The 23,369-nt window shown below is 48.4% G+C and overlaps 1 protein-coding gene across 1 annotated transcript in view; it reads left to right on the top strand.

The window, feature by feature from the left end:
• The first annotated feature begins 2,020 nt into the window (after positions 1 to 2,020).
• The window catches only part of LOC138070223 (putative DMBT1-like protein), a 30,942-nt gene continuing 9,593 nt past the window's right edge, over positions 2,021 to 23,369 (top strand). The window contains 14 exon segments of the mRNA XM_068961368.1: positions 2,021 to 2,252; positions 3,255 to 3,284; positions 5,070 to 5,141; positions 5,805 to 6,122; positions 7,812 to 7,850; positions 10,205 to 10,352; positions 13,566 to 13,756; positions 14,594 to 14,623; positions 15,267 to 15,308; positions 16,436 to 16,818; positions 20,071 to 20,404; positions 21,017 to 21,049; positions 22,746 to 22,760; positions 23,285 to 23,305. Coding sequence (XP_068817469.1) covers positions 2,021 to 2,252; positions 3,255 to 3,284; positions 5,070 to 5,141; positions 5,805 to 6,122; positions 7,812 to 7,850; positions 10,205 to 10,352; positions 13,566 to 13,756; positions 14,594 to 14,623; positions 15,267 to 15,308; positions 16,436 to 16,818; positions 20,071 to 20,404; positions 21,017 to 21,049; positions 22,746 to 22,760; positions 23,285 to 23,305 — 1,888 coding nt within the window.

The raw sequence follows: 23,369 nt of genomic DNA on the forward strand, positions 1-23,369 counted from the left end.
TCCATTCATTGATATGAATGCTGCGTCTCCATGATAGAACACAGCTGGTTATTTCCTAAAAGGGAAAAAAGAGATGGCAGCAAAGAGATCCCAAAATAAACTCATGGAGAGAGCACGGATGCGCCGACCATGGGGAATATTCTAAACCCTCATCTTAGAGACTGGATAACTGAGCTTAAAGATGGGGGAGAGGAGGTCTTCCCTGCCTAGAATTTTGTTTGTGGGGGAACCGGTGGAGGACCCAGTGCCTTGTATCTGAGTCTGACTTTTCAGAATGTTTTCATTGCAAAGATTTTCTTTCCCTACATGGGATTAGGAGGCTCCTGATCACGAGCGATGTTCCTGTTTGTACCTGTTTGCAGGTGCTGGCCTGTCAGCTACCATACCCACAACGGGCCCTCCCAGCCTTCACTCCACTCTCCCGCCAGCAGGTAACGCCTTTCTGTGACTTGGCCAGTCTTGCGCTTAGCATTTTCTGAGAAACTAGTGTATACCGTGCACAGAATGAAGTGTGTTCCTCAGTAATCATAAAGCAAGCTGCTATTCCCAGCATTTCACAAGAAAATAAACAGAGACCCAGAGAACACAGTGAACAGATGTCACTGCTCAAATAACTAGTCACACAGTCATAAGTGGCAAAGGCTGGATTCACCCAGACCTGTTAACTACAAGGATCGTGTTGGTTTCACTGTGTTTTTCATGGTGACCTGGATCAAAGCTACCTAGACAAGGAGAAGGTATGAATAAGGACTAATTGCTCATGCCAAGACTATTTGAGAAAATTATATGGAAATGTTAAGTATATTATTAAGCTGTCTACAAAGAGAATTTATTATAATAAAGGATATGATAGATACAATGTTAATTATTAATTCAGATTTTCCATTTTTCTCATCACTGTTTCATTTGGGCAAAATTGATCTCCTCAACTGGGCCTTCGCATCAGCTGATAACCCCTCCATACAACCATTCTTGGCATATTTCCCCAAACATGGTCTAATACAATCTTTTCTTGTCTGGAGAATTTCATGACAGAGAAGCCTGGTGGGCTACAGTCCATGGGGTTGCAGAGAGTTGGACACGACTGAGCAACTCACACTTCCACTTTTTTCAGTCTTTTTGATGTTGACACATAGCTGGGAGGATGTTGTTTCCATCTTACAGTTGAATTATAAGACAAAGTGGAGTCAGGGCCAAGCTTTGGAGCAGAGAAATTATATCATTGTTCTGGGAGCTCAGTTGTGCCCCTGCGGTGAGATCCCTAAACTACACGCATGAAACAAGCCTAGGAATCCATTTGGAAAAAACAAGCATCCTTTTTTATAATTAGTCGGACAATTGCTCAAAAAGAAGTAGCTTTTCACTATTGATGGGAGCTGCCCCGCTCCCTCTACTTGCTGAGCTGACATTTCTACAAGTGCATCTCCTGTGTGAATAGCATCACCAGGTAATCAAGGAATGTGAGTTGCTCAGTCCTGTCTGATTCTTTGGGACCCCATGAACTATACAGCCTGCCAGGCTCCTCTGTCCATGGAATTCTCCAGGCAAGAATACTGCAGTGGGTAGCCATTCCCTTCTCCGGGGGATCTTCCCAAGCCAGGGACTGAACCACGTCTCCTGCGTTGCAGGTGGATTTTTAACCGTCTGAGCCAGCAGGGAAGCCCAGTGATCAATGAACAAGTCCTTTAAAGGTGACCTGGGACTATGCATTCCCTGCTCTGTTGGGCTGATTCATAGAAGACAAGTCCTCCCAATGAAAGCAAATAGAAAGGCCAAATAAAGTAAAGAAAGCTGCAAAGCCTATTCTCTTACTCTTGGTGATAAGGATTATATGACCCAGAAACACCATTTCTGAATAGTTTACCTCAGTAGAGGAAACCTCCCTGACCACAGAGAGCTAGGTCCCAATGCCTCTCCTGCTTATTCCTCCCCAGAGGCCTGGGTGGCTGTGAGGCTGGTGGGTGGTCCAGGGAGATGCTCAGGCCGCGTGGAAGTTCTGGTCTAGGACACATGGGGCACCATGTGTGACGACCTCTGGGACCTGGCTGAGGCTGCCGTCGTGTGCCACCAGCTGGAGTGTGGCCAGGCTGTGGCGGCCCCCACGAGGGCCCACTTTGGGGCAGGTTCTGGGAAGATCGCGCTGGACAACATGCAATGTGTGGGCAGTGAGAGCCACCTGGGGCAGTGTGTGTATGGGGGTGAGGCTGGGCACAACTGCGGGCACCTGGAGGATGCCAGCGTCGTCTGCACAGGTGAGCAGCTGCTGTCAGTCCCTGCCTGGAGGGCTGCTCCTGTGGTCTCCCTACCCACCCCTACACACACACACACACACCCCAGTGGCACACACACACCCCACAGCCTAGCCTCAGAATGTCAGCGGACCAGGCAAGCAGCCTGGCTCCTTCCCAGGTTGTTCAGCCACCCAACCACCCCCCTAGCTGCAGTGATTGTTGAATATGACTTATAGGCTGGATCTCAGCTCAGAAGTGGCTGGTTAGGTTTGAAAACTCTAAGCTGAACTTCAGTTTAGTCGCTCAGTCATGTCCGACTCTTTGCGACCCCATGACCTTGAATTTAGCCAAATCAGAATGTTTGGCATAAAAATCCAAATTCTTCCATTTTGTGGCAAAAATAAAAGTAGAGGTGCATCAGGTTCAAAGCAGCAAACTCTCTTGTTCCATTAACTGACTGGACAGTCAGGTTTCTGGACAGGGCAGAAAGCCCTGCGCCTCTGGACACCGAACAGCTTTCCTGTGCACACGACTCCCACCACTCAGGTCCCTTGTTTATCTTACCCCTGTGGGTCCTCATTAATGTTTGTGCGTGTGACTTCAGGGTGGTGGACCAAGTTGTCAGCTGGTATGCCAGGCCTTCCACATCTGGGCCTGGTGACCTCCCCAGAACTATGTGTCCCTCTGGCTGGCTCTCTGCCCCCCCAGTCTTTCCTGATTCTGCCCCACTGGTGACTTGAATAATGTCCCGATGAATGATGAGCTCTCAGGCTGCACCTGCCCACCTGGAGCCACCCTTGTCACCTCCTAAGGTCCCCAGGGAGCAGTGGTCCCTGAAGATGTCCTGGGACAGCCTAGGTTTGCTGTCTGGCCCTGTGTCCCAAATCCCCAAGAAAAGCCAGGCTCCTCACGGGCAGAGTCTCTGCCTCTCTGCCGCCCACCCCTCTCTACTTGTAGGATGTTCACAGTAAACATTCTCCCATTAAGACACGGTAACACGCATAGTCTCTCTCCATGTTACAGGTGCTGATTCCACAGCTGCTCCGCCTACAGGTAGGGCCCGTGCTACGTCTTCTACCAGACTCTGCATGATGTGAGAAGGTCATGAGGCTTAGAGTCAGATCCTGGTTTGATTTGCAGCTTCATTCTTTCACTCATCTGTTCGTTCAACCATGTGGCAGACTCTGCGCCAGTGAAGCACGGGGGCCCTGCAGTGGTCAAAGCCCTGGACCCTTCTTTCATGGGGTTTCCTCCCTAATGGGAGAGACAGCATGACATACGACCCCCTCAGTTAGACGACCACAGCCAAGACATGTCATCTCTCCTTCCCAGTTCATCTCCATGCCTCTTCATTAAAGTGGGGGTAATACGGAGAGTACAGAGTAAGGTCATGGACAGAGTGTGCCCAGTTCCTCAGTCGTCTCTGACTCTTGTGACCCCAGGGACTGTAGCCCACCAGGCTCCTCTGTCCATGGGATTTCCCAGACAAGAAGACTGGAGTGGGCTGCCATTCCCTACTCAAGTGGACCTTCCCAACCCAGAGATCCAACCTGTGTCTCCTGCATTGACAGATGGATTCTCTATCACTGAGCCTCCAGGGAAGCCCCAGGTCATGTATTAGACGATACCTAAAGATTCCTGGCACCTCGAAGGCACTCACACAGCCATGGCTCCTTCCTCTGGTCATGTGCCCACCTAAAGGAGGGCATGTGGGGATCAGAAGGCCCCGAGCTGTTGGAATCTGATCCCAACTGGTTTCTCTTCAGCTGAATAACCACGGGCTTCCCTGGTGGGTCAGATGGTAAAGAATCTGCCTACAGTGCAGGAGACCCAGGGTCAGTCCCTGGGTCAGGAAGATCCCCTGGAGGAAGAAATGGCACCCCACTCCAGTATCCTTGCCTGGAAAATCCCATGGACTGAGGAGCCTGGCAGGCTACAGTCCATGGGGTCGCAAAGAGTCAGACACGACTGAGCGACTTAACCAAATTTCAGTCTCCATGTCATTAGAACAGACACATTGGATGCCATGCTCCCTAAAATTCTATGCTTTTGATGTTCTGCGACTAACAAGGAGGGAAGAAGTAGCCACATAGGTTAGCTGAATTAAGTGTACACCAGTGGGAAAGCAAAAGATGGTTGTTGAGAAACAGAGATGTAAGTCTTACAATAGAAATTGAGAGACACCTTACCCTCTAACATTTTGTTATGAAAAATTTCAGATATACAGAAAAGTTTGAGGAATATAACGGTTAACTCCTACCTGGATTCTATGATAAATTTATCAATCCATCAATCATTCATCAACTTACCTTTTATTAAGGTTTTATTTATGTGCCGAAGGTTCACCCCTGTTAAGGTCCAGTTTGATGAACTTTGGTGATTGGACAGGGTTGGGTAATCACCACTGCAGTCGAGATACGCAATAGTTCCCTCGGCTCCAGAGGTTCCCTCGAGCATTTCAGACCTGCTACCCTCCTCCATGACCCCTCCCCCAAGGATTTGCTGTTTAGGTGAAGTCACTATGCCTCTGGGGCAAGGGTAACCAAGAAAGAGGTGACAGCCCCCTGACAGCCCACGTGCAGCAGGCCACTTGGGGCTAACTGTCTTTCCTTTTGCAAAGTGGCTATGTGGCTCGTGTCAGCTTGTCAACAGGCAGTAACGCCATGTTTCATCCAAAATGGGGATCTCGGGGATGTGAGATCACTGACCTTAGCAGCGTCATCATTATTCCTGCTGAATCCTGATGGGAGGCAGCTGCCCCTTGGAGTAGCTGTTTACCTTCTCGCGATGTTCTGACTCTTCCCTCACGTCACTCCTTCTTCTTTCCCCCATCAACAGCCTATGAGAACCTACTTCCCACGTCACCGGCAACATCGGTGGCCCGAAACCCACCTGCTTCGGCGCCTCCAGGTAAGGCCGTTCCTTCTTGTCTTGTGTCTTTGGATGGGACAGAGGTGACACGGTCACACGCCTTTCATTGCCCAGCAGGCCACCCAGGCTTATTCATACAGCTGTCTCTGAGCTTCCCCGGAGCCTGTCAGGAGGCCTTATAGCTCCAAACCATTACTTCTGCCACAGGCTATTGACCCAAGCAAATCTCAGGCCACAAGCCCAGGGGGTTGAGGACTAGGAAAATAGACTCAGCCTCCTGGGAGGAGTGGGAGGGTCACACTGCAGAGAGTGCAGAGAGCGAGGCTAGAAGGTGAACAGTCTTAACCTGGGTGTGATTAGCTTGGCATCAGTTCTCAGATTGGTTGGCATCAAAGTGAAATTTTGAGCTTCATCAACATTCTGGTTTCAATTGATATGAAGTCTACATGCTTGCAGTCAGCAGTTTTCATCTGATCGGGGTCCGCTTCCTGCAAATACGACTTAGGATTCTGTGTCAGGCCTTTATAGATGGATGCCATCAGACGCCTTAGAAACGCATGTTGGCATGGGACCCTCGTGGCAGCATGAAGGGTGTGGGTACAAAGCCACAGAAAGAAAGGAGAGCGAAGGTGGCAGAGGGCAGTCTGGTCCTCAACAGGCAGAGGCAGTGGCCAGCACCCTGAGACCCCTTTCCTCCCCCAGGAGGCTGGGCCCCCGTGCGGCTGGCGGGCGGCCACGGGAGCTGTGCCGGCCGCGTGGAGCTTTTCTACCAGGGTGCCTGGGGAACAGTGTGTGACGACCTCTGGGACCTGCCGGAAGCAAACGTTGTCTGCCGGCAGCTGGGCTGCGGCTGGGCCATGGAGGCCCCGGGCGAGGCCCACTTTGGGGAAGGTTCTGGGAAGATCCTCCTGGACAACATGCAGTGCAGGGGGCATGAAGAGCGCCTGGACGAGTGCTCCCACACTGGCTGGTTTGCCCACAACTGCGGGCACGGGGAGGATGCTGGCGTGGTCTGTTCAGGTAACCCCACTCCCTTCCCAGGCAGAGCCCAGCTGGGCCCTTTCGAGAAAGTCCTTTCCTAGGAACAGTGTAAAAAAATCACAGTTGAGAGTAAAGCAGGACAGGAACTTCCCTGGCAGTGGAGTGGTTAAAAATGCTCCTTCCAGTGTGAGGAACTTGGGTTCGATCTCAGGTTGGGGAACTAAGATCCCACAGGCCACAGAGCAACTAAGCCTGAGGACTGTGATTAGACAGCCTGCAACAAAGAACCAGTGCAGCCCAAATTTTGAGAAAAGAAAAGAAAGCAGGATGTTTTTCACTGACAGCAGATGTTTTCATCTCTCCCACTTACAGATGCTGAATACTCAGTGGCCTTGCTACCAGGTGGGGAAGGTGGTGTTCACATGTGCGATTTCTCAAAACCTGGTGGGGGGGAATTCTGCAGGAAATTGAATGGGTTCTGTACTCTAAGCCCGTAGAGCGGCTAGAGATGTGGAGTCACTGACTGTCCACTGGGAGAGAGGAAGAGCCCTTGGAAGTCATTTGGTCCCAACTCACCTTCTACCTCTTCAATTCACTGTGCATTTCACGTTCAGGAAGCAGATTCAAAATTTCTTAAACTTCTGCACAGCGCTTTGGGGTTGTGAGGGGCTGGCAGTGAGATGTGAGTGGGGAGTGGTTGAGATGAGAGAGGCAGTTATGGACACTTTCTACCCACGGGCAGCAGAAGGCTGATGGGCCAGACTTGGCCCAAGTCAAGGCTCAGTTTAATTCCTACCCTCTCCTTGGCCCTCTCTCTGATCCTGGGCATTCTGACGCCACACTGCTTCCTTGTTGTTGGTTTTCCCACCTGCTCTCAGCATCAGGACTGAGTTTTCCACACCTGTGCCCCCTCTCCTTTATCAAACCTCCAGTCCCTTAATGCCTTGCCCTTGGCCAGCTCCTGGCCAAAGGCTGGGTCATGACCAGAGCTGAGTGGACAAGGTCTGATAAAACTTCAGTCACATCCCCTCCTGGACTGTCAGCCTCAGGAGGTGGGAATGGATTAGTCCTCGGAGAGAGTCTCCAATAGGAAGTTCTAGGCCAGGTGTTGCTGGCTAGAGACATGTTGGGGACAGCAAGGAGCCACAGTGACCTTAGGTCCTGACCCACCGTCTCTGAGCAGCACAGGTCAAAGGAAGCAGTCAGTCAGGGCCTCCTCCTGTACTTGCATTGAAGCCTCATAACTCCCCACACTGGGGTTATAGAAATTGGCCACAGGAGCCAGAATGTCCCATCTTTAGTTTTCTCAAATTCCCCAATTAAAAAATATCTCGTTTACATTCTCCGATTCTCCGTGTCCTTCTCTGTCCTTTCTTTTTCAGCTTCCTTTTTTCGTTTGTTTCATCCCTCTCCTCTTGCTGGTATCTTGGGCTTTCAGAAGCTCCATTAAACTTTTCTTAGCACCTCTTGGAGATAAAGCGCTAGGATAACATGACAAGAGAATGAATGCATCCAAGTCCGAGAGATCTGGATCAGTGCGTCTTCCCTCCTGCACGTGACCACCCCCTGCGTGCTCTGCTTCACCCCCAGAGACTGGCTCAGGAGCTCGGGGAGGGGCCCTGATGATGTATCTCTTCCCGGCTCCTTGGCTGCTCCTTGTGGGTTGTGTCACCCTCGGTGCCAGCTGATGGCCCCATTGTGTTTGATGACGTCCTTTGTGTTTGACAGGTCCCCCTTTGGATGTCATGGCAGAGACGGAGGCTGCAGGTGAGACCAGGCTTGGCTGCCCTGATCATCGTCATCTAGCTCAGGCCCTAAAGTGATTTTTCGAGGAAATTGAGCAAAATACTACTGCCCTGTCTAAGTCACCCCTCTGAGCCTGCATTCTGAGTGACTTGTCCAATAATGAAGGTTCCAGTTCCATTTCTATTAGTTCAAGAAGGTAGTCCAGATGATCAAGTATGGCCAGCCTTCCTGGTCTCCCAGCATGGACACCACATGTGCATTACAGACATGGGGCCATCAGCACAGCCACATTGCCAAGGCACTACCCCAGGGCATCATTTTAGAGGGCTTTCACCACAGTGGGCACCTTCTCTGCCCTCTCTCCTTCTCTGACTCTGTGTCCTTCTCTGTTCTTTCTTTTTCATCTTCCTTTTTTGGTTTCTCTGGTTTAGCCAGTATCCTGGGCTCTCAGAAGCTCAGGATAAGCTTTTCTTAGCACCACCTGGAGTTGAAGGGTTAGAATAACGTAATGCCTGGAGGGCCTGGCTGGTCCTTCTGGGAGGAGCCAGCTGAGTGTAGGTCCACTTCTTACACAACCAGGTAATCTGATGGAGAAAGCTGCTGCTGCAGCTGCCACCTTTCATTTTGAACTAAATAGTGGACAGATGGATAGACAGACAAGCAGGTGGAGAATCAAATGGACAGTGAGTGGACAGATGGACACAGAAAAAAATCAGAGTTGGAGAGGCTGGATGACTCAGGGCAACTTCTTTCCACTTAGTGGATTTTCAGTGGTCTAATTTCAATCAATTACAAGTGCTAGTGGGTAGAACACTGCCGTCTTCATGTATAGAAGCTCCACGTGAGCTTGAACTTAACTGTGAAAATAAAATAGTTTATTCATTATTACTGATAAAATCAAAGCTATATGATATAGGACACAGTGTAACCGAAACTGGGGTCTGGCTGCTCACTGCTCAGAAGCCAAGAAAGACAAAGTTGGTGGAAAGGAAAGTTTGCCTTATCTTGGATGCCAGCAGTTGGAGACTGGGGGAGTGGCACCTGTCCAAAGGCTGACTCCCCTTTCCCCGACATTCAGGGGGGCAAGAGCTTTTATAGGCTGAGGGAGGGGGCTACATGCAGAAACAACACAGTCAGCTCTGACCAGCGTCATCTTGATACAGTTACAAATTAATTCAGTTCAGTTCAGTTCAGTGGCTCAGTCGTGTCCGACTCTTCGTGACCCCATCGACTGCAGCACTCCAGGCCTCCCTGTCCATCAGCAACTCCTGGAGTTTACTCAATTCGTGTCCATTGAGTCGGTGATGCCATCCAACCCTCTCATCCTCTGTCGTCCCCTTCTGCTTCTGCCTTCAATCTTTCCCAGCATCAGGGTCTTTTCCAATAAGTCAGTTCTGCTCATCAGGTGGCCAAAGTGTTTGAGTTTCAGCTTCAACATCAGTCCTTTGAATGAACACCCAGGACTGATCTCCTTTAGGATGGACTGGTTGGACCTCCTTGCAGGGACTCTCCAGAGGGACTCTCAAGAATCTTCTCCAGCACCACAGTTTAAAAGCATCAATTCTTTGGCACTCAGCTTTCTTTAAAGTCCAACTCTCACATCCATACATGACTACTGGAAAAAAACCATAGCCTTGACTAGATGAACTGGACAAATTAATTAGGTACAGTTAATTTTCAGTTTCGGGGGTCAGTTTGTTTCCATTTCCTCTGAGGCCAGTTCTCAGAACTGCGGCAGCTTCTGTCATGGGTACACTCCGCTCATCACATAGTTAACCTCTCCACCTGGTGGGGGTTTCAGTATCTATAAGACAGCTCACAGGATAGGGCTCAGAATATTACCTGCAGCCCTTGAGGAGAAACTAAAGGTCTCTGGCTTTGCTCACTGACTGCATTGCTATGAACTGCTCTCCTTTGACTGGTCTCCTTTGTTTCTGCAAGTTCTCCCTTCTCTGATTAAACTTAGTCTTTGGCTAAAGCTTTTCCGCAGACAAAAGGCAGGTGGAGGACATGGGGGCTGGGCAGGCAAGGACCATAGAGGCCTGCTCCGTTTCCCCAGCACTGGGGAGTAACCAAGGGAGAGGTTCAGGCAGATTCTGGATAACTGCCCTACCCAGAACGCACATGTCAGCGGCAAAATTCTCTTGAGATCAAGAGATACTGCAAACTTCAGACCTAATGTCATGTCCTAATTCCTAAGTTTACAAGAATTTTTTGACTGGTTTATACCTCTGCTACATCCTACGATGTATCCAACAAAGCAATGACCCATGAAACCTTTCAAGGGGAAAAAAAATGAAAGAAAAAAGAATGTCAACTATAGTGAACGGAACAATGAAAAAAACTGAAATTCTGAAGTATCTCTCTGCTTTTAGGAAAATCTCAGTGTGGCAGAATCATTACTAACTCATCTGGAGCGATCAGGAATCCCCCTCGGAATGAAATGCATGACAACATAACGTGTGTGTGGGAAATCAGAGCCAACGCATCTGACCACATACGACTGGCATTTCCATACCTTAAGTAAGTCAGATGGACTTTCCTTAACTGCACCATGTGGTGTAAGATTCCAAGCATTTATTTCTTTGGTTGATTCCTGTAATTAAAAGAGTCTTTCTTTTTAAGTTTCTATTTTGAACTAACCGTTGGAAAAGACTCTTGAGAGTCCCTTGGGCTACAAGGAGATCCAACCAGTCCATCCTAAAGGATACCACTCCTGGGTGTTCATTGGAAGGACTGATGCTGAGGCTGAAACTCCAGTATTTTGGCCACCTCATGCGAAGAGTTGACACATTGGAAAAGACCCTGATGCTGGGAGGGATTTGGGGCAGGAGAAGAAGGGGACAACAGAGGGTGAGATGGCTGGATGGCATCACCGACTCGATGCACATGAGTTTGGGTGAACTCCAGGAGTTGGTAATGGACAGGGAAGCCTGGCGTGCTGCGATTCATGGGGTCGCAAAGAGTCGGACACGACTGGAGCGACTGAACTGAACAAACACATAAGCTAGAAAAGTAACACAGAGTTCCACGTCCCCTTCACTCTTCTTTCTCCATTGGTGACATCTTATATACCTGTAGAATAGTATCAAAAACACAAATCTGATATTAGTATAATACTGTTAGCTGGAATATAGATGTACTCAGTTTTCACCGTTTTTCACTTGCACTTACGTGTGTGTGTAGTTCTGTGCAGTTGTATCCCATGTGCATGTCCATGTCTAGGTCCTCTGGGTTTCCCCCGTGGCTCAGCAGTAAAGAATCTGCTGGCAGTGCAGGAACCGCAGGAGACATGGGATCAGTCCCTGAGTCAGGAAGATCCCCTGGAGGACGGTCTGGCAAGCCACTGCAGTATTTTTGCCTGGAGAATCCCATAGACAGAGGAGCCTGGCGGGCTACATTCCACAGTGTCGCAAAGTGTCAGACACAACTAAAGTGACTTAGCACACACGCACGCATGCATAGGTCCATGAGACCACCACTACAATCTAGAGCAGCGATCCCCTACCTTTTGAGCATGAGGGATCAGCTTCATAGAAGACAATTTTTCCACAGATGGTGCTGGATGGTTTCAGGATGATTCACATGCATTTTATTTATTGTGTACTTTATTTTTATTATTATATAACTCCACGTCAGATCATTAAGCACTAGGTGCTGGAGATCAGGGACCCATGATCTAGAAGCAGAGACTGTGTTCGCCGACCACAAGGGGGTAACTACTTTGTCCCGCGTGTTTACAGCCACCCCCACCCTGGCAGCCACCAAACTATTCTCCAGTTCTACGTAGGTTTGTCATTTTGAGACCCTTCAATCTATGGAGTCATACAGTATTCTTTTGAGATTCACTTTTCTCACTCTGCTTAAGGCCCTTGAGCTCCATCCAGGCTGTTGTCTGTATCAAGAGTTTGTTTCTTGTCATTGCTGAGAAGGGTTCCATTGTGTGGAAACCAGAGTTTGTATAACCATTTCTTCCAGTGAAGGACGTTCAGACTGTTCCCAGCCCCTCTATTATATCTAAAGCTTCTATGAGCATTCATACACAGGTTTTTGAATGAACTTAAGTTTTCATTTCTCTGGGATTGATGATTGAGAATCAACTGCTAAGTCGTGTAGTATGTACATTAAAGAACATGTCAAACTATTTTCCAGAGTGACTGCCATTTTGCATTCCTTCCAACAACATATGACAGATATAATTTCTCCATATCCTAGCCAGCATTTGCTGTGACTTTTTGTATTTTTGCTGTTTTTGTTCAATTATGTCTGTCTTTTTGCGACCCCATGGACTGCAGGCTTCCCTGTCTGTCACCAACTCCTGGAGCTTGCTCAAACTCATGTCCACTGAGTTGGTGAGGCCATCCAGCCATTTCATCCTCTGTCATCCCCTTATTCTCCTGCCTTCAGTCTTTCCCAGTATCAGGGTCTTTTCTAATGAGTTGGCTCTTTGCATCAGGTGATATCCATTAATTTTTGTATTAGCAAAAGTTTTTTAGCAAAAACCGTTTTTAGCAAGCAGGTCTTGTATATGTGTTGTTAAATGTATATGTTGGTGTTCCTTTTTTCTTTTTGGAGTGATTGTAGATAATACTGTTTTATAATTTTGGTTTCCACATGTTTGTTAGAATATGATTGATTTTTGTGCCCATGAATTTGTAGTTATAATGAAATTCACCTTGTATACTTTGTATAGGGGTATGTGTGTGTGTGTGATGGGGTGTGAGAAAGAAAGCTTGATAGTATGTGTGTATGTATTTCAGCTTGCTGGTTGAAGATACAGATTCCATGGAACCCTCAGACCTAATAAAACAGGAAAATTTAAGTTTTAATATTGTAAACTGTCAAGGTTGTTATCATTCATAGGTGAATGTTTTATGGAAACTAACCTTCAGAAAAAAATTATTTATTGCTCTCGACTTTTGCTTCATCAAAATATGACTTGAAACAGACATCTCATCAGGCTGAGATGTGAGAATGGTTTTCTGATTCCTGCGTTCTGTACAAAACTTCACCATAAGGAACAACAAAACCAGATGACTTCCACAAAGCCGGCTGAGCCAATTTGGTAGTGCAGCTCCCTCTCAGGCAGGCCGGCTGCTGGAAGCCCGGACGCAGGTTGTTTGGACCCTGGAGCCATGTCCTAGTGGCTGCCCACTGGCTGGCCCTGCCCTTGGGCCCAGGTTTCAAGGTACCTGTGGCCTCAGGGTACTCAAGGCCTCATCAGGGTTACACCTACGATTCCAGGCTTCTCTCCCCTCTTCTAGTTAAAATCCCATTCCCAAGGGTAATGGCTCTCAGAAAAAATGGGGTAAAAGGAATCTACTATGTTTGGGCCCATCCTGGTGGCTCAGGCAGTAAAGAATCTGCTTGCAGTGCAGAAGACCTGGGCTCGATCCCTGGGTTGGGAAGATCCCCTGGAAAAGGGAATGGCCACCCACTCCAGTGTTCTTGCCAGGAGAATTCCGTGGACAGAGAAGCCTGGCAGGCTACAGTCCATGGGGTGGCAAAGAGTCGGACATGACTGAGGGACTTCACATACACACACACACATACACACACAGACACACAGACACACACACACACAGACACACATACACACACACACTATGTTCGAATGATGACAGCCTTTTGATCTTGCCCCAGCCTCTTGATAGCAGCAGAATAGTCTGCCTCACAGCAGACCTCTGAGATCTGCTGAGGGAGAGACTAAAGCTCCCATGGTGCTTGCTTCCCCAGCTTAGACTGCACCAATGAGTATTTTGAAATCCTGGACGGCCCTCCATCCTCAGCAAAGTCCCTGGGGAAGACCTGCTCTGGAACCTATCTCACCTACTCGTCGTCCTCCAGCTCCCTGACGCTCGTGTACTACCGAAGCTACAACAACATAGGAAAAAACTTCGCAGCATATTATTACTCCGAAGCCAAAGGTAAGAAAGGGTGGTTAAGGGAAAACTATCTGGAGCTGGGCTGTCTGTCTGGGGACTCTGGGATTTGGGGCAAGAGACTCAGCCTCTCCATGCCTCGGTCCTGTCCCTGTGTAACGGGGAGAAGAGAGCCTTACTTCTTAGGTTTGCTGTGAGCATTCCCGGAAAAGATGCCAAGTAGAGCCCTCTGCACAGTGATGCACATGATAAATGCTCAGTAATTGGCAGCCTCATCACGGGCTGTTCTTTCTCATGTAACCATCTGATGGCAGGCAGCCCACTAGGAAGCCACTGCTGAAGTTACTGTGAGTACTAGGTGGGTGTCTACAGAAGAAGGTGTGATCCCAGCCTAAGGGAGTCTCATGTACAACCTAGAAGGACTTCAAGACAAACACATGGCATAATTCAAGGACAAATAAAGCACGGTGGCGCTAGTGGTAAAGAACCCACCTGCCAGTGCAGAAGATGTAAGAGATGCGAGTTCAATCCCTGGGTCGGGAAGATCCCCTGGAGAAGGGCACGGCCACTCACTCCAGCATTCTTGCCTGGAGAATCCCGTGGACAGAGGAGTTGTCCCAAGGGCATGCAGCGATGAGTCCTGTACTGTTTACCACAAAGAGGAAAGAGTCTGAACTGGTGAAGAGTTCCAGCATCCTCTGTGTCCAGGAAGCCACTCATAAATCTCTGTAATCTTAGCAAGTGCCAGGGGGTCTCACTGAGTGAGCTCGGGGAACATGCTGTTAAACACAAAGGAGATACTCTGGGGCACAAGGTGGGCCAGGGGAAGTCACTGGGATTAGCATTTAACAAATGCTGATGATGGTCCTCTTGTATTTGCAGACGCTGTTTCACAGACCCCACATCTAATCAGTGAGTCACCTTTCCTGGCATTATTTAATCTTCATTCCATGTTCATGTTTATTCTCTTGTCCCCGCTCCTGGTGATTTTACTGTCATAGTCTGCCCTCTCTTATATATGTTGCCTAATTTCCTTTGTAAATCCCTTATTTGAGAGAGTCTGTCTACACAAGTTACACAAGTATGAAGACAGTAGAACTAAGTTACACACATTAACCATTGGGTACTATATATTGATAAATTATCCACTTGATTTCCTTAATTCCTTGTTTTTATCAAAGACAATAAAAGGCGTCTAATCAGACACTCCACATGCAGGGAAAGTTAATAACAAAAACCTAAAGCAGAAGCTTACAGAAGAAAGAGCTGTTTTCCCCAGAAGAGCCCTGATGGCGAATGTATTTTAACACAAAATGGCACAATGTAAATGCCAGATTTCCATGGCTGGGCAGAGGAGGGAATATCACTTCCGCTGGATCTCACAGCCCTGCCGACATCGAGACTCACCTGTAAGGAGAATTTGACTTCGGAGGTCACAGAGTATATGGACGATAGGAAAAATGAATCAGCCAGAATTTTGGCATTCAGTGGAGACTAAACTCAGGCTTGTCTGCATCCTCCCGTTTTACTCAAGGGTGTCTTCTTGTATCCACAGCGATCCCAACAGCAACACCCAGAATGGTAACAGCAAGACCAGGTAAGCCGTGGAACACACGCACACACCCATTGTCCTTGCCTCTGGGTGGCTGTGCTTATGTCTGCATCTGTAGCTGCTTCGTAGGCAGAGGCTGGACCGACTGCAAGTGGTTCGTCTACTTGCAAATATTTGCCGGCTGACCCTGTGCAGACTTTGCAGGGCCATTCAGAGCTCTTGGGATCTTTTGGCTCTAGGATCCTAGGATGAGCAGAATTCATTTTTTCAGCACTTTTCGGAGTCATCAAAGTCCAAGCACCCTCCAGTGGGTTTCTACCGTTTCTTTTTACGGCCTGTCCTGCTCATTGTTAACCTCACACCTGTATCACTAATACACTTATTCCAAGTGAGTAGAGTGCCAGACGCATTCCAGGGGCAGTGAACTAGAATAGCAGAGAGAAGAAAAATAGTGAACTTCGGAATCAGGAGAACAAGTTGCGATCAGCTACTGACCGGACACGGGATTTAGGCTAAGTCACTTTGCTTCTCTGGGCTTCCTCAGTGGCTCACCTGTAAAGAATCTGCCTGCAAAGCAGGAGCCGTAGGAGCTGCAGGTTTGATCTCTGGATCAGGAGGATCCCCTGGAGAAGGAAACGGCAACCCACTCCAGTCTCCTCATCTGGAAAATCCCATGGACAGAGAAGCCAGACAGGCTGTAGTCCATGGTGTCACAAAGAGCTGGACATGACGGAAGCAACTTAGCATGCACGCCTGCACTTTGCTTCTCCAGGTATCAGTGTCCTCAGAGATAAAAGTGGCTTATCTTCCTGAGTTACTATGAAGTTGTAGGTGGACACACAAACACATATACACACACAAAAGCACTTCAGAAAATCACAAATCACTGCGCAAGTTATTCTGTTTTTCTGCATTTAGCCAACACAGGTTGGCATATAGCTCTGGCCCAATAGATGTTCATTTAATGCATGTTTTAGGCTAAATGTTGTTTTGACAGTTTTAGTGACTTTAGTGTCACTTTAGTGACTTTTTTTTTTTTACTTTCGTGACTAGTGACTGACCTTTTACTGAGTTCTCCATCCCGAGCAGTCGTGTGGGGTGAGGAGCTCAGCTAGCCTCAGAGGAGTGAGCATGTGCCCAGGAGGCTAAGCTCACCCAGTCTCTGTCTGCAGGGGACTGGCCAGAGCTGCGGCTGGTGGGCGGCTCAGGACGCTGCTCAGGACGCGTGGAGGTCCTGCATCGGGGGGCCTGGGGCACCGTGTGCGACGACCTGTGGGACCTGAATGAAGCCGAGGTCGTGTGCCGGCAGCTGGGGTGCGGTCGGGCCGTGTCCGCCCTCGGGAAGGCCCACTTCGGCCCGGGCTCTGGAGACATCTTCCTGGATAACCTGCAATGCGCCGGGGCGGAGCGCTACCTGGGCCAGTGTGCCCACTCGGGCTGGTCGGAGCACAACTGTGGCCACCACGAGGACGCTGGGGTCATCTGCTCAGGTAGCCTCTCCTCCTCCCGCCGGTCACCACCCAAGTGCCTCAGGACCACCCTGCTAGAATTCAGAGTCAGCCAGGGACAAAGACGGGCTTCCCTGGTGGCTCTGCGCTTAAGAACCTGCCTGCCAAGCACGAGATGCAGGATCAATCCCTGGGTTGGGACAGTCTCCTGGAGAAGGAGCCAGCAACCCACTCCAGTATTCCTGCCTGGGAAATCCCACGGACCTGGAGGCCACAGTCCATGGGGTTGCAAGAGTTGGACAGGACTTAGAAACTAAACTGCCACCACCAGGGTTGAAGATAAGATCCTCAAACATGTAGCATTTGATGTTTACTTTATCCCTTTAGGGCTTCCCTGTGGCTCAGCTGGTAAAGAATCCACCTGCAATGCAGGAGACCTGGGTTGGATCCCTGGGTTGGGAAGATACCCTGGAGAAGGGAACAGCTACTCACTCCAGTATTCTGGCCTGGAGAATTCCGTGGACTATATAGTCCATGGGGTCACAAAGTGTTGGACACAGCTAAACGACTTCACTTCACTTCACTTATCCCTTCTAAGTTGATTGAACAAATGAGATTTTAACTGATTCCCAGAATAAAATCTTAAAATTTTCTAATTTGAGAGTAAGAATTACCAAAGGAATGTGTACCTTACTGCATACAGACATATGAAAAAAACATGATTAATTATGGGGGTTTTTAAGGAGTATTTGTAAAGGTCTTTGTTTAAAGGGGCAGCCAATGTGGCAAGTCTAAGGAAGACTGCAGGGCTGGGCAGACTTGAGTCTGGATCTCTGAGCTGGTGATGACACTCAGACAGCATCTGAGCAACTTTTAAGTTCTTGGAGCTTCAGTTTCTTCATCTGTAAAATGAGGAGACTGCTTGCTTTCTGGCAGGACTGCTGAAAGGGCTCCTGCAAGCTGTCTTTTGGAGAGCACCTGCAGAGTATCAATACCTGACAAAGGGCTGCATTTTGGGCAGTTTTTACACCGTTTTCCTCACTCAGTCCTCTAACACCAGAGAATCAATAAACTAAAATGGCTGATTTTAATTGCCTTGCGACAGCTTTTCAAAGTACTTTGGGATAGAGACTCCCACAGCGGTCTAGTTGGTTAAGACTTCACCTTTCAGGGCAAACAGTGAGGGTTCAATCCCTAGTGAGGGAGCTCTGATCCCACGTGCCTTGTGGCCAAAAAAACAAAACATAAAACAGGAGCAATATTGTAACAAATTCAATAAAGACTTAAAAAATGGTCCACATTAAAAATATATATATATATATATATCTTTAGGTGTGAACAGCTAGAAGTGAGTTAATCACCTCTGGAAGGTCTAGTAATAGCCCTTTCCAATAGCGAGATAATCTCTGTAAACTAGCAGCTATAATATTCGGTGTGATTCGAGAGGTTTGGTAACTAGAACTTGAAAGAGCCCTTGCTCATAGACATGCACATGAGACGGAGGTGGTGTCTGGGACTTTTAACTGGTTGTTGTCGTTCCGTCACTAAGTCATGTATGATTCTTTGCAACCCCGTGGACTGCAGCATGCCAGGCTTCCCTGTCCTTCGCTCTCCTGAATTCATGTCCACTGAGTCAGTAGTGCTATCTAACCATCTCATCCTCTGCTGCCCTCTTCTCTTTTTGCCTTCAATCTTCCCCAGCAGCGGGGCTTTTCCAATTAGTCAGCTCTTTGCATCTGGTGGTTTAATTGGGGGCACATCTTTTTAAAAATTATTTGTATTTGTTTGACTGTGCCAGGTCTTAGTTGTGGCACTAGGGGTCTGAAGTCTCCCTTGGAATGTGCTGGATCTTTAGACATGGCATGCAAACTCTCAATTGCAGAATGTGGGATCTAGTTCCCTGGCTAAGAATTGAACCTGGCCCCTTGCACTGGGAGCGTGGAGTCTTAGCCACTGGACCACCAGGCAAGTCCTAGGAGGTGCATATTTTAAAACACTGTCTTGTCTGCTGGAGCGTTCACTCACCCATCTGCTTACTTGGAGGTGTCTTATTATCTGTGGCACGTCCAACCCAGTCACAGCCTCATGGGGTGTTTTTATTCCTAAGGTTCAATGCTCTGGGGAATGACCATCCAAATCTGAAGTGTGGAGTGTTAGGCGCTCAGCTGTGTTCGACTCTTTGTGATCCCGTGGACTGTAGCCCACCAGGTTCCTCTGTCCATGGGATTCTCTAGGCAAGGATACTGGAGTGAGTTGCCATTCCCTTCTCCAGGGGATCTTCCCGACCCTTGGATTGAACCCATGTCTCCTGAACTGAAGGCAGATTCTTTACCATCTGAGCTACCCTGAGATGCCCCCAGTGTGAAACTCATTTGCCTCAAAATCAGGAGTCTAGGTCATATCATCCCAAATGTGCACATCCATCTGATCATTTTCTTATAACACAGTAACCAACCCACAACCAGCAAGAAACCTCCTACGTCTATAGCTGAATCTGTTTCTCCCAATACTGTGATATTTACAGGGACTCATTTTTTCCCATATCAGATGAATAATCATTTATAAGGATATAAGGAAAATCTTTGCTGTTGGTTATAAAAGTCAGGATTTCAGAAAAAGACTGACATATTTTTTCTCTACATAAACAGAGGCAGGAGACTCATCTAACAGCTCAGGTAGGTCACGCCTTTCTTTTGATGGGAGTTGAATATCAGCTCTTTGTGATTTATTGCTGGGCTCAGTTCATTCTTTGTCTAAGCTGCTGATATTTTCATGGCTTTAAGATGCCATTTAAAAGTGTTATTTGGAAATACTCCTTTCGATATTGTTACAGGTGATGATGTCTCTATGTATGTGGGTTAGAGACACATATGTGCAGGCATGAAATGGCACTTCAAGGTCTTTTTGCAAAAGTTTTCCCCTTACTCAAAGGCATTTCCCTGAGTCTGTCCTTGACCGGGTCCTCCTCAGTGTCTTAAGAGGAGTGCAGCCACACCCCATCACTCTCTTGAGCGCACCTTGGTCTTTCTTTTCATGGCCTTGTATTGGTGTGAGAAAGCATTACACTTGTGTCTGTGGTTAACTAACAAATAGACTGTAGGCTTCCTGAGGCAGGAGACATACCTCTTTGATTTGCATCTGTATCATCAGAGCTTAACATGAAAGGCAGTCAGTTTCTCTTTGAACACTGTTGAAATGACATTACACTGACTGAAGGCCCCATAGTCTGCATGCAACTCAGACACACGTGAGAGACATGAGGAACAGGCCCCAGGGGTCAAGACAGGGGCATCCCTGCACACCCGCATCGTCCTGGCCTGGGGCCGGTGGGCCCCCGGGGGTCTCCTGGGGACTCACAGGCCCCTCTGTCTGCAGGGAACTGGCCGGAGCTGCGGCTGGTGGGCGGCTCAGGACGCTGCTCAGGACGTGTGGAGGTCCTGCATCGGGGGGCCTGGGGCACCGTGTGCGATGACCTGTGGGACCTGAACGAAGCTGAGGTCGTGTGCCGGCAGCTGGGGTGCGGTCGGGCCGTGTCCGCCCTCGGGAAGGCCCACTTCGGCCCAGGCTCTGGAGACATCTTCCTGGATAACCTGCAATGCGCCGGGGCAGAGCGCTACCTGGGCCAGTGTGCCCACTCGGGCTGGTCGGAGCACAACTGTGGCCACCACGAGGATGCTGGGGTCATCTGCTCAGGTAGCCTCTCCCTTCTCGGGCTATAATTTCAGATGTTATGGTTGAAGACATTGTGAAACTATGCATCCCAGGTGGAATTTTTCAACCACCCATCCAACCATCTGTCTGCTCATTCTGTTGTCAGCCAATCCACGAGTGCCCACTGTGTGCCAGGCACTGGGCTCAGGCACATGCCCTGCCCTGGGCATCCCCCGGTTGCACATGGAAGGCCTTGAATGTTAGTGTGAACTGGCATCTCACAGCCCCGCCTTGCTGAATCCTGGACCCTACCCCACACCTAGAGATTGTGATCAACTAGGTTTGGGAAGGGACGCTGGAATCTGCATTTTAACAGATGATCCGGGTGATCCTGCATAAGAGGGGCCACGGGTAATCCAGCCCTGGTGACCGGGGAAGGGGCAGAGTTGACCCAGATGCTCTACCCCACCCTCTGGGGCCAAGGACCCTGCCGGAGGCAGACTGGAATGACCCAGGAGCAGCGCTCCAAGTCCTGGGCCCAAAAAGACCAGGGTCCTCCCCACTTCCTCCCCACCGGCCCCCTTGTTACCCTACCTCCTCCAAACTTTGGATTCGCTAAAGAGAGTGACCTGTTGTCTTTTTTTGTGCATTCAGATTCAAAAGACCTGCCTCCTCCCACACTTCCAGGTATGTCCATATTTTCTTTGTTGTTCAGGCAACTTTATAATAATAATAACATTGAATACTTACAAATGCTTTCAGGCACTGTTTTGGGGCCTGTGTAACTTATTTAATCTGCACAATAACCTCTTAAAGTAAGTTATTTGATTATTCCCATTTTCAAGATAGGTAAACTGAGATACAGAAAATTAGTAATGTACCAAGGTGTAGCCATTGGACTTGAACCACAGGTGTCAAAGCTCTTGACCACCAATCTAATATACCATATCCGTTCATTGGCCCCAACTACACAAAGACCAGGCAAAAACTAACACGAAACGGGAGACGTTTAGCTCAGGCTACTACTTTAATCTTCAGGAAGTGAAACTGTTAATCTCTCAGTCATGGCTGACTCTTTGCAGCCCCATGGACTGTAGCCCACCAGGCTCCTCTGTCCATGGAATTCTCCAGGCAAGAATACTGGAATGGGTAGGCATTCCCTTCTGCAGAGGATCTTCCTGACTCAGAGACTGAACCCAATTCTCCTGTATTGCAGGCAGATTCTTAACCATCTGAGTCACCGGGGAAACCTGCAAAAATGCATTTTAAATATTCTTTTACAGAAAGAGTAATTTGAGATGCAGAGAGGTTAAGTGACTTTCCTAGGATCATTCAACAAGTTAATGTGGGGACTAAGCTTTGATACTAATCAGTCTGTCCTCAGAGTACATGTTGGGAATCTTTTGCTTGTTTTCAAACAGTTTTTTAAGTTAATGATTGAATGATATTCTTCTATAATAAAAACTGAAGATTGGAAAAGTCAAACACCACATGATGTGATGATTCTGAAATGATGCTGAAGGTAGTGAAAAGGCGTTTTGTTTCATTGCAACAGACATTCCTAAGCATCTACATAGCAGTAGGCCTGACGCTAGGGTTTCTGAATAAACTCGTTTATTTAATCCCTACAATTGAGGACTGGGAGATCAAGAAGCCTTCCCAGGATAACTCAGTTAAAAGTAGTAAAACTGGAATTTTAAACCCCATCTCTCACCCTTTGAATCCTGTCCGTGCATAGCCTCAGAAAACACCGCCGGGCACACGTCATTAACAGGAGCATCTGACTCGGTCATCTGCCTGAAGACGACCTGAATGTGTTCTGAGTATTCTTGGAGGGAGACCAGCTTTGTGTGTTGGGGTCGTGAGTGAGAGGAGAAAGGCCATCCAAAGTTAAAGGGCCAGTGCTGGGGTCAAGGGCAGTGGATATTCAAATTAAGCCTCATCTATAGTTTTCCCATTTATGTAATTCAGCTAAACTGAAAATTACATGGATTGATGGTGAAATGGGGAAGACCATACTGCATGAATGATGGCTCAGCGGTAAAGAATCCGGTTGCAATACAGGAGACTCAGGTTCGATCCCTAGGTCGGGAAGATCCCCTGGAGTAAGAAATGGCAACCTGCTCCAGTATTTTTGCCTGGAAAATCCCATGGATAGAGGAGCCTGGTGGGCTACAGTCCATGGGGTTGCAAGAGTCAGACACGACTTAGCGTCTAAACCAGTGCCACTGTATTGCATGAAAGGAGCCATCTGGCCCTCTCTTGCTGCTCTAAAATGTAGTGGTTTAAAGCAACAACCACTGAATTATAAGCCATGGTTTGGTGGGTCAGGAATTGGGGCAGTTCTTGGCTGGGAGAGCCTTCTGCTCCACGCAGTGTAGAGCAGGTCCACCCAGTGGCTGGTCTGGAGAGTCCAGGACAGATGCACTCTCATGCCTGGAGCCTGGTGGGGACTCAGCCAAGGGCCTGCTTCCTCTCCAGGTGGTCTCAGGGCCTCTTTACAGGGCCCCTCCAGCAGGGGAATCAGACTTCTTACAGAGTGGCTCAGGCTGGCTCAGGGTGCCACGAGCAAGCCGGTGTTCCCAGAGACAGGAAGTGCAAGCTGCCAGTCTCTTATGGCACAGCACAGCTTCTGCCATATTCTGCTGGCCAGAGCTTCCACAGAGACCACCCAGGCTCCAGGGAGGGGACCAGACCCCACCCTGTGACCAGAGGCATGTTGGAAAACCTGCAGCCTTCCTCAGCCTGCCCCAGGACCGTAGAGAACATTCAGTCAGCACCTTCACACTTTTCTCTGTTTGCCCTAAGTACATGGACATTTCTAAGGAAACCCTTTACATTTTACTAACTTGCAGATGAGACTAATTCTCCTGATGTCAGCATTATCCCCCTTTTTTTTCCCCCTTCTAGATCTTTCCACAGCATCTCAGGATCATGTAACAGGTAGTTGCTTGTTTTAAATTGACGTGGTTACTCCCTTTCAAAAGAACCATCAGAGGAAATGCTA

This window comes from Capricornis sumatraensis, chromosome 23, assembly GCF_032405125.1.
Source record: "Capricornis sumatraensis isolate serow.1 chromosome 23, serow.2, whole genome shotgun sequence".
Lineage (NCBI taxonomy): Eukaryota > Metazoa > Chordata > Mammalia > Artiodactyla > Bovidae > Capricornis > Capricornis sumatraensis.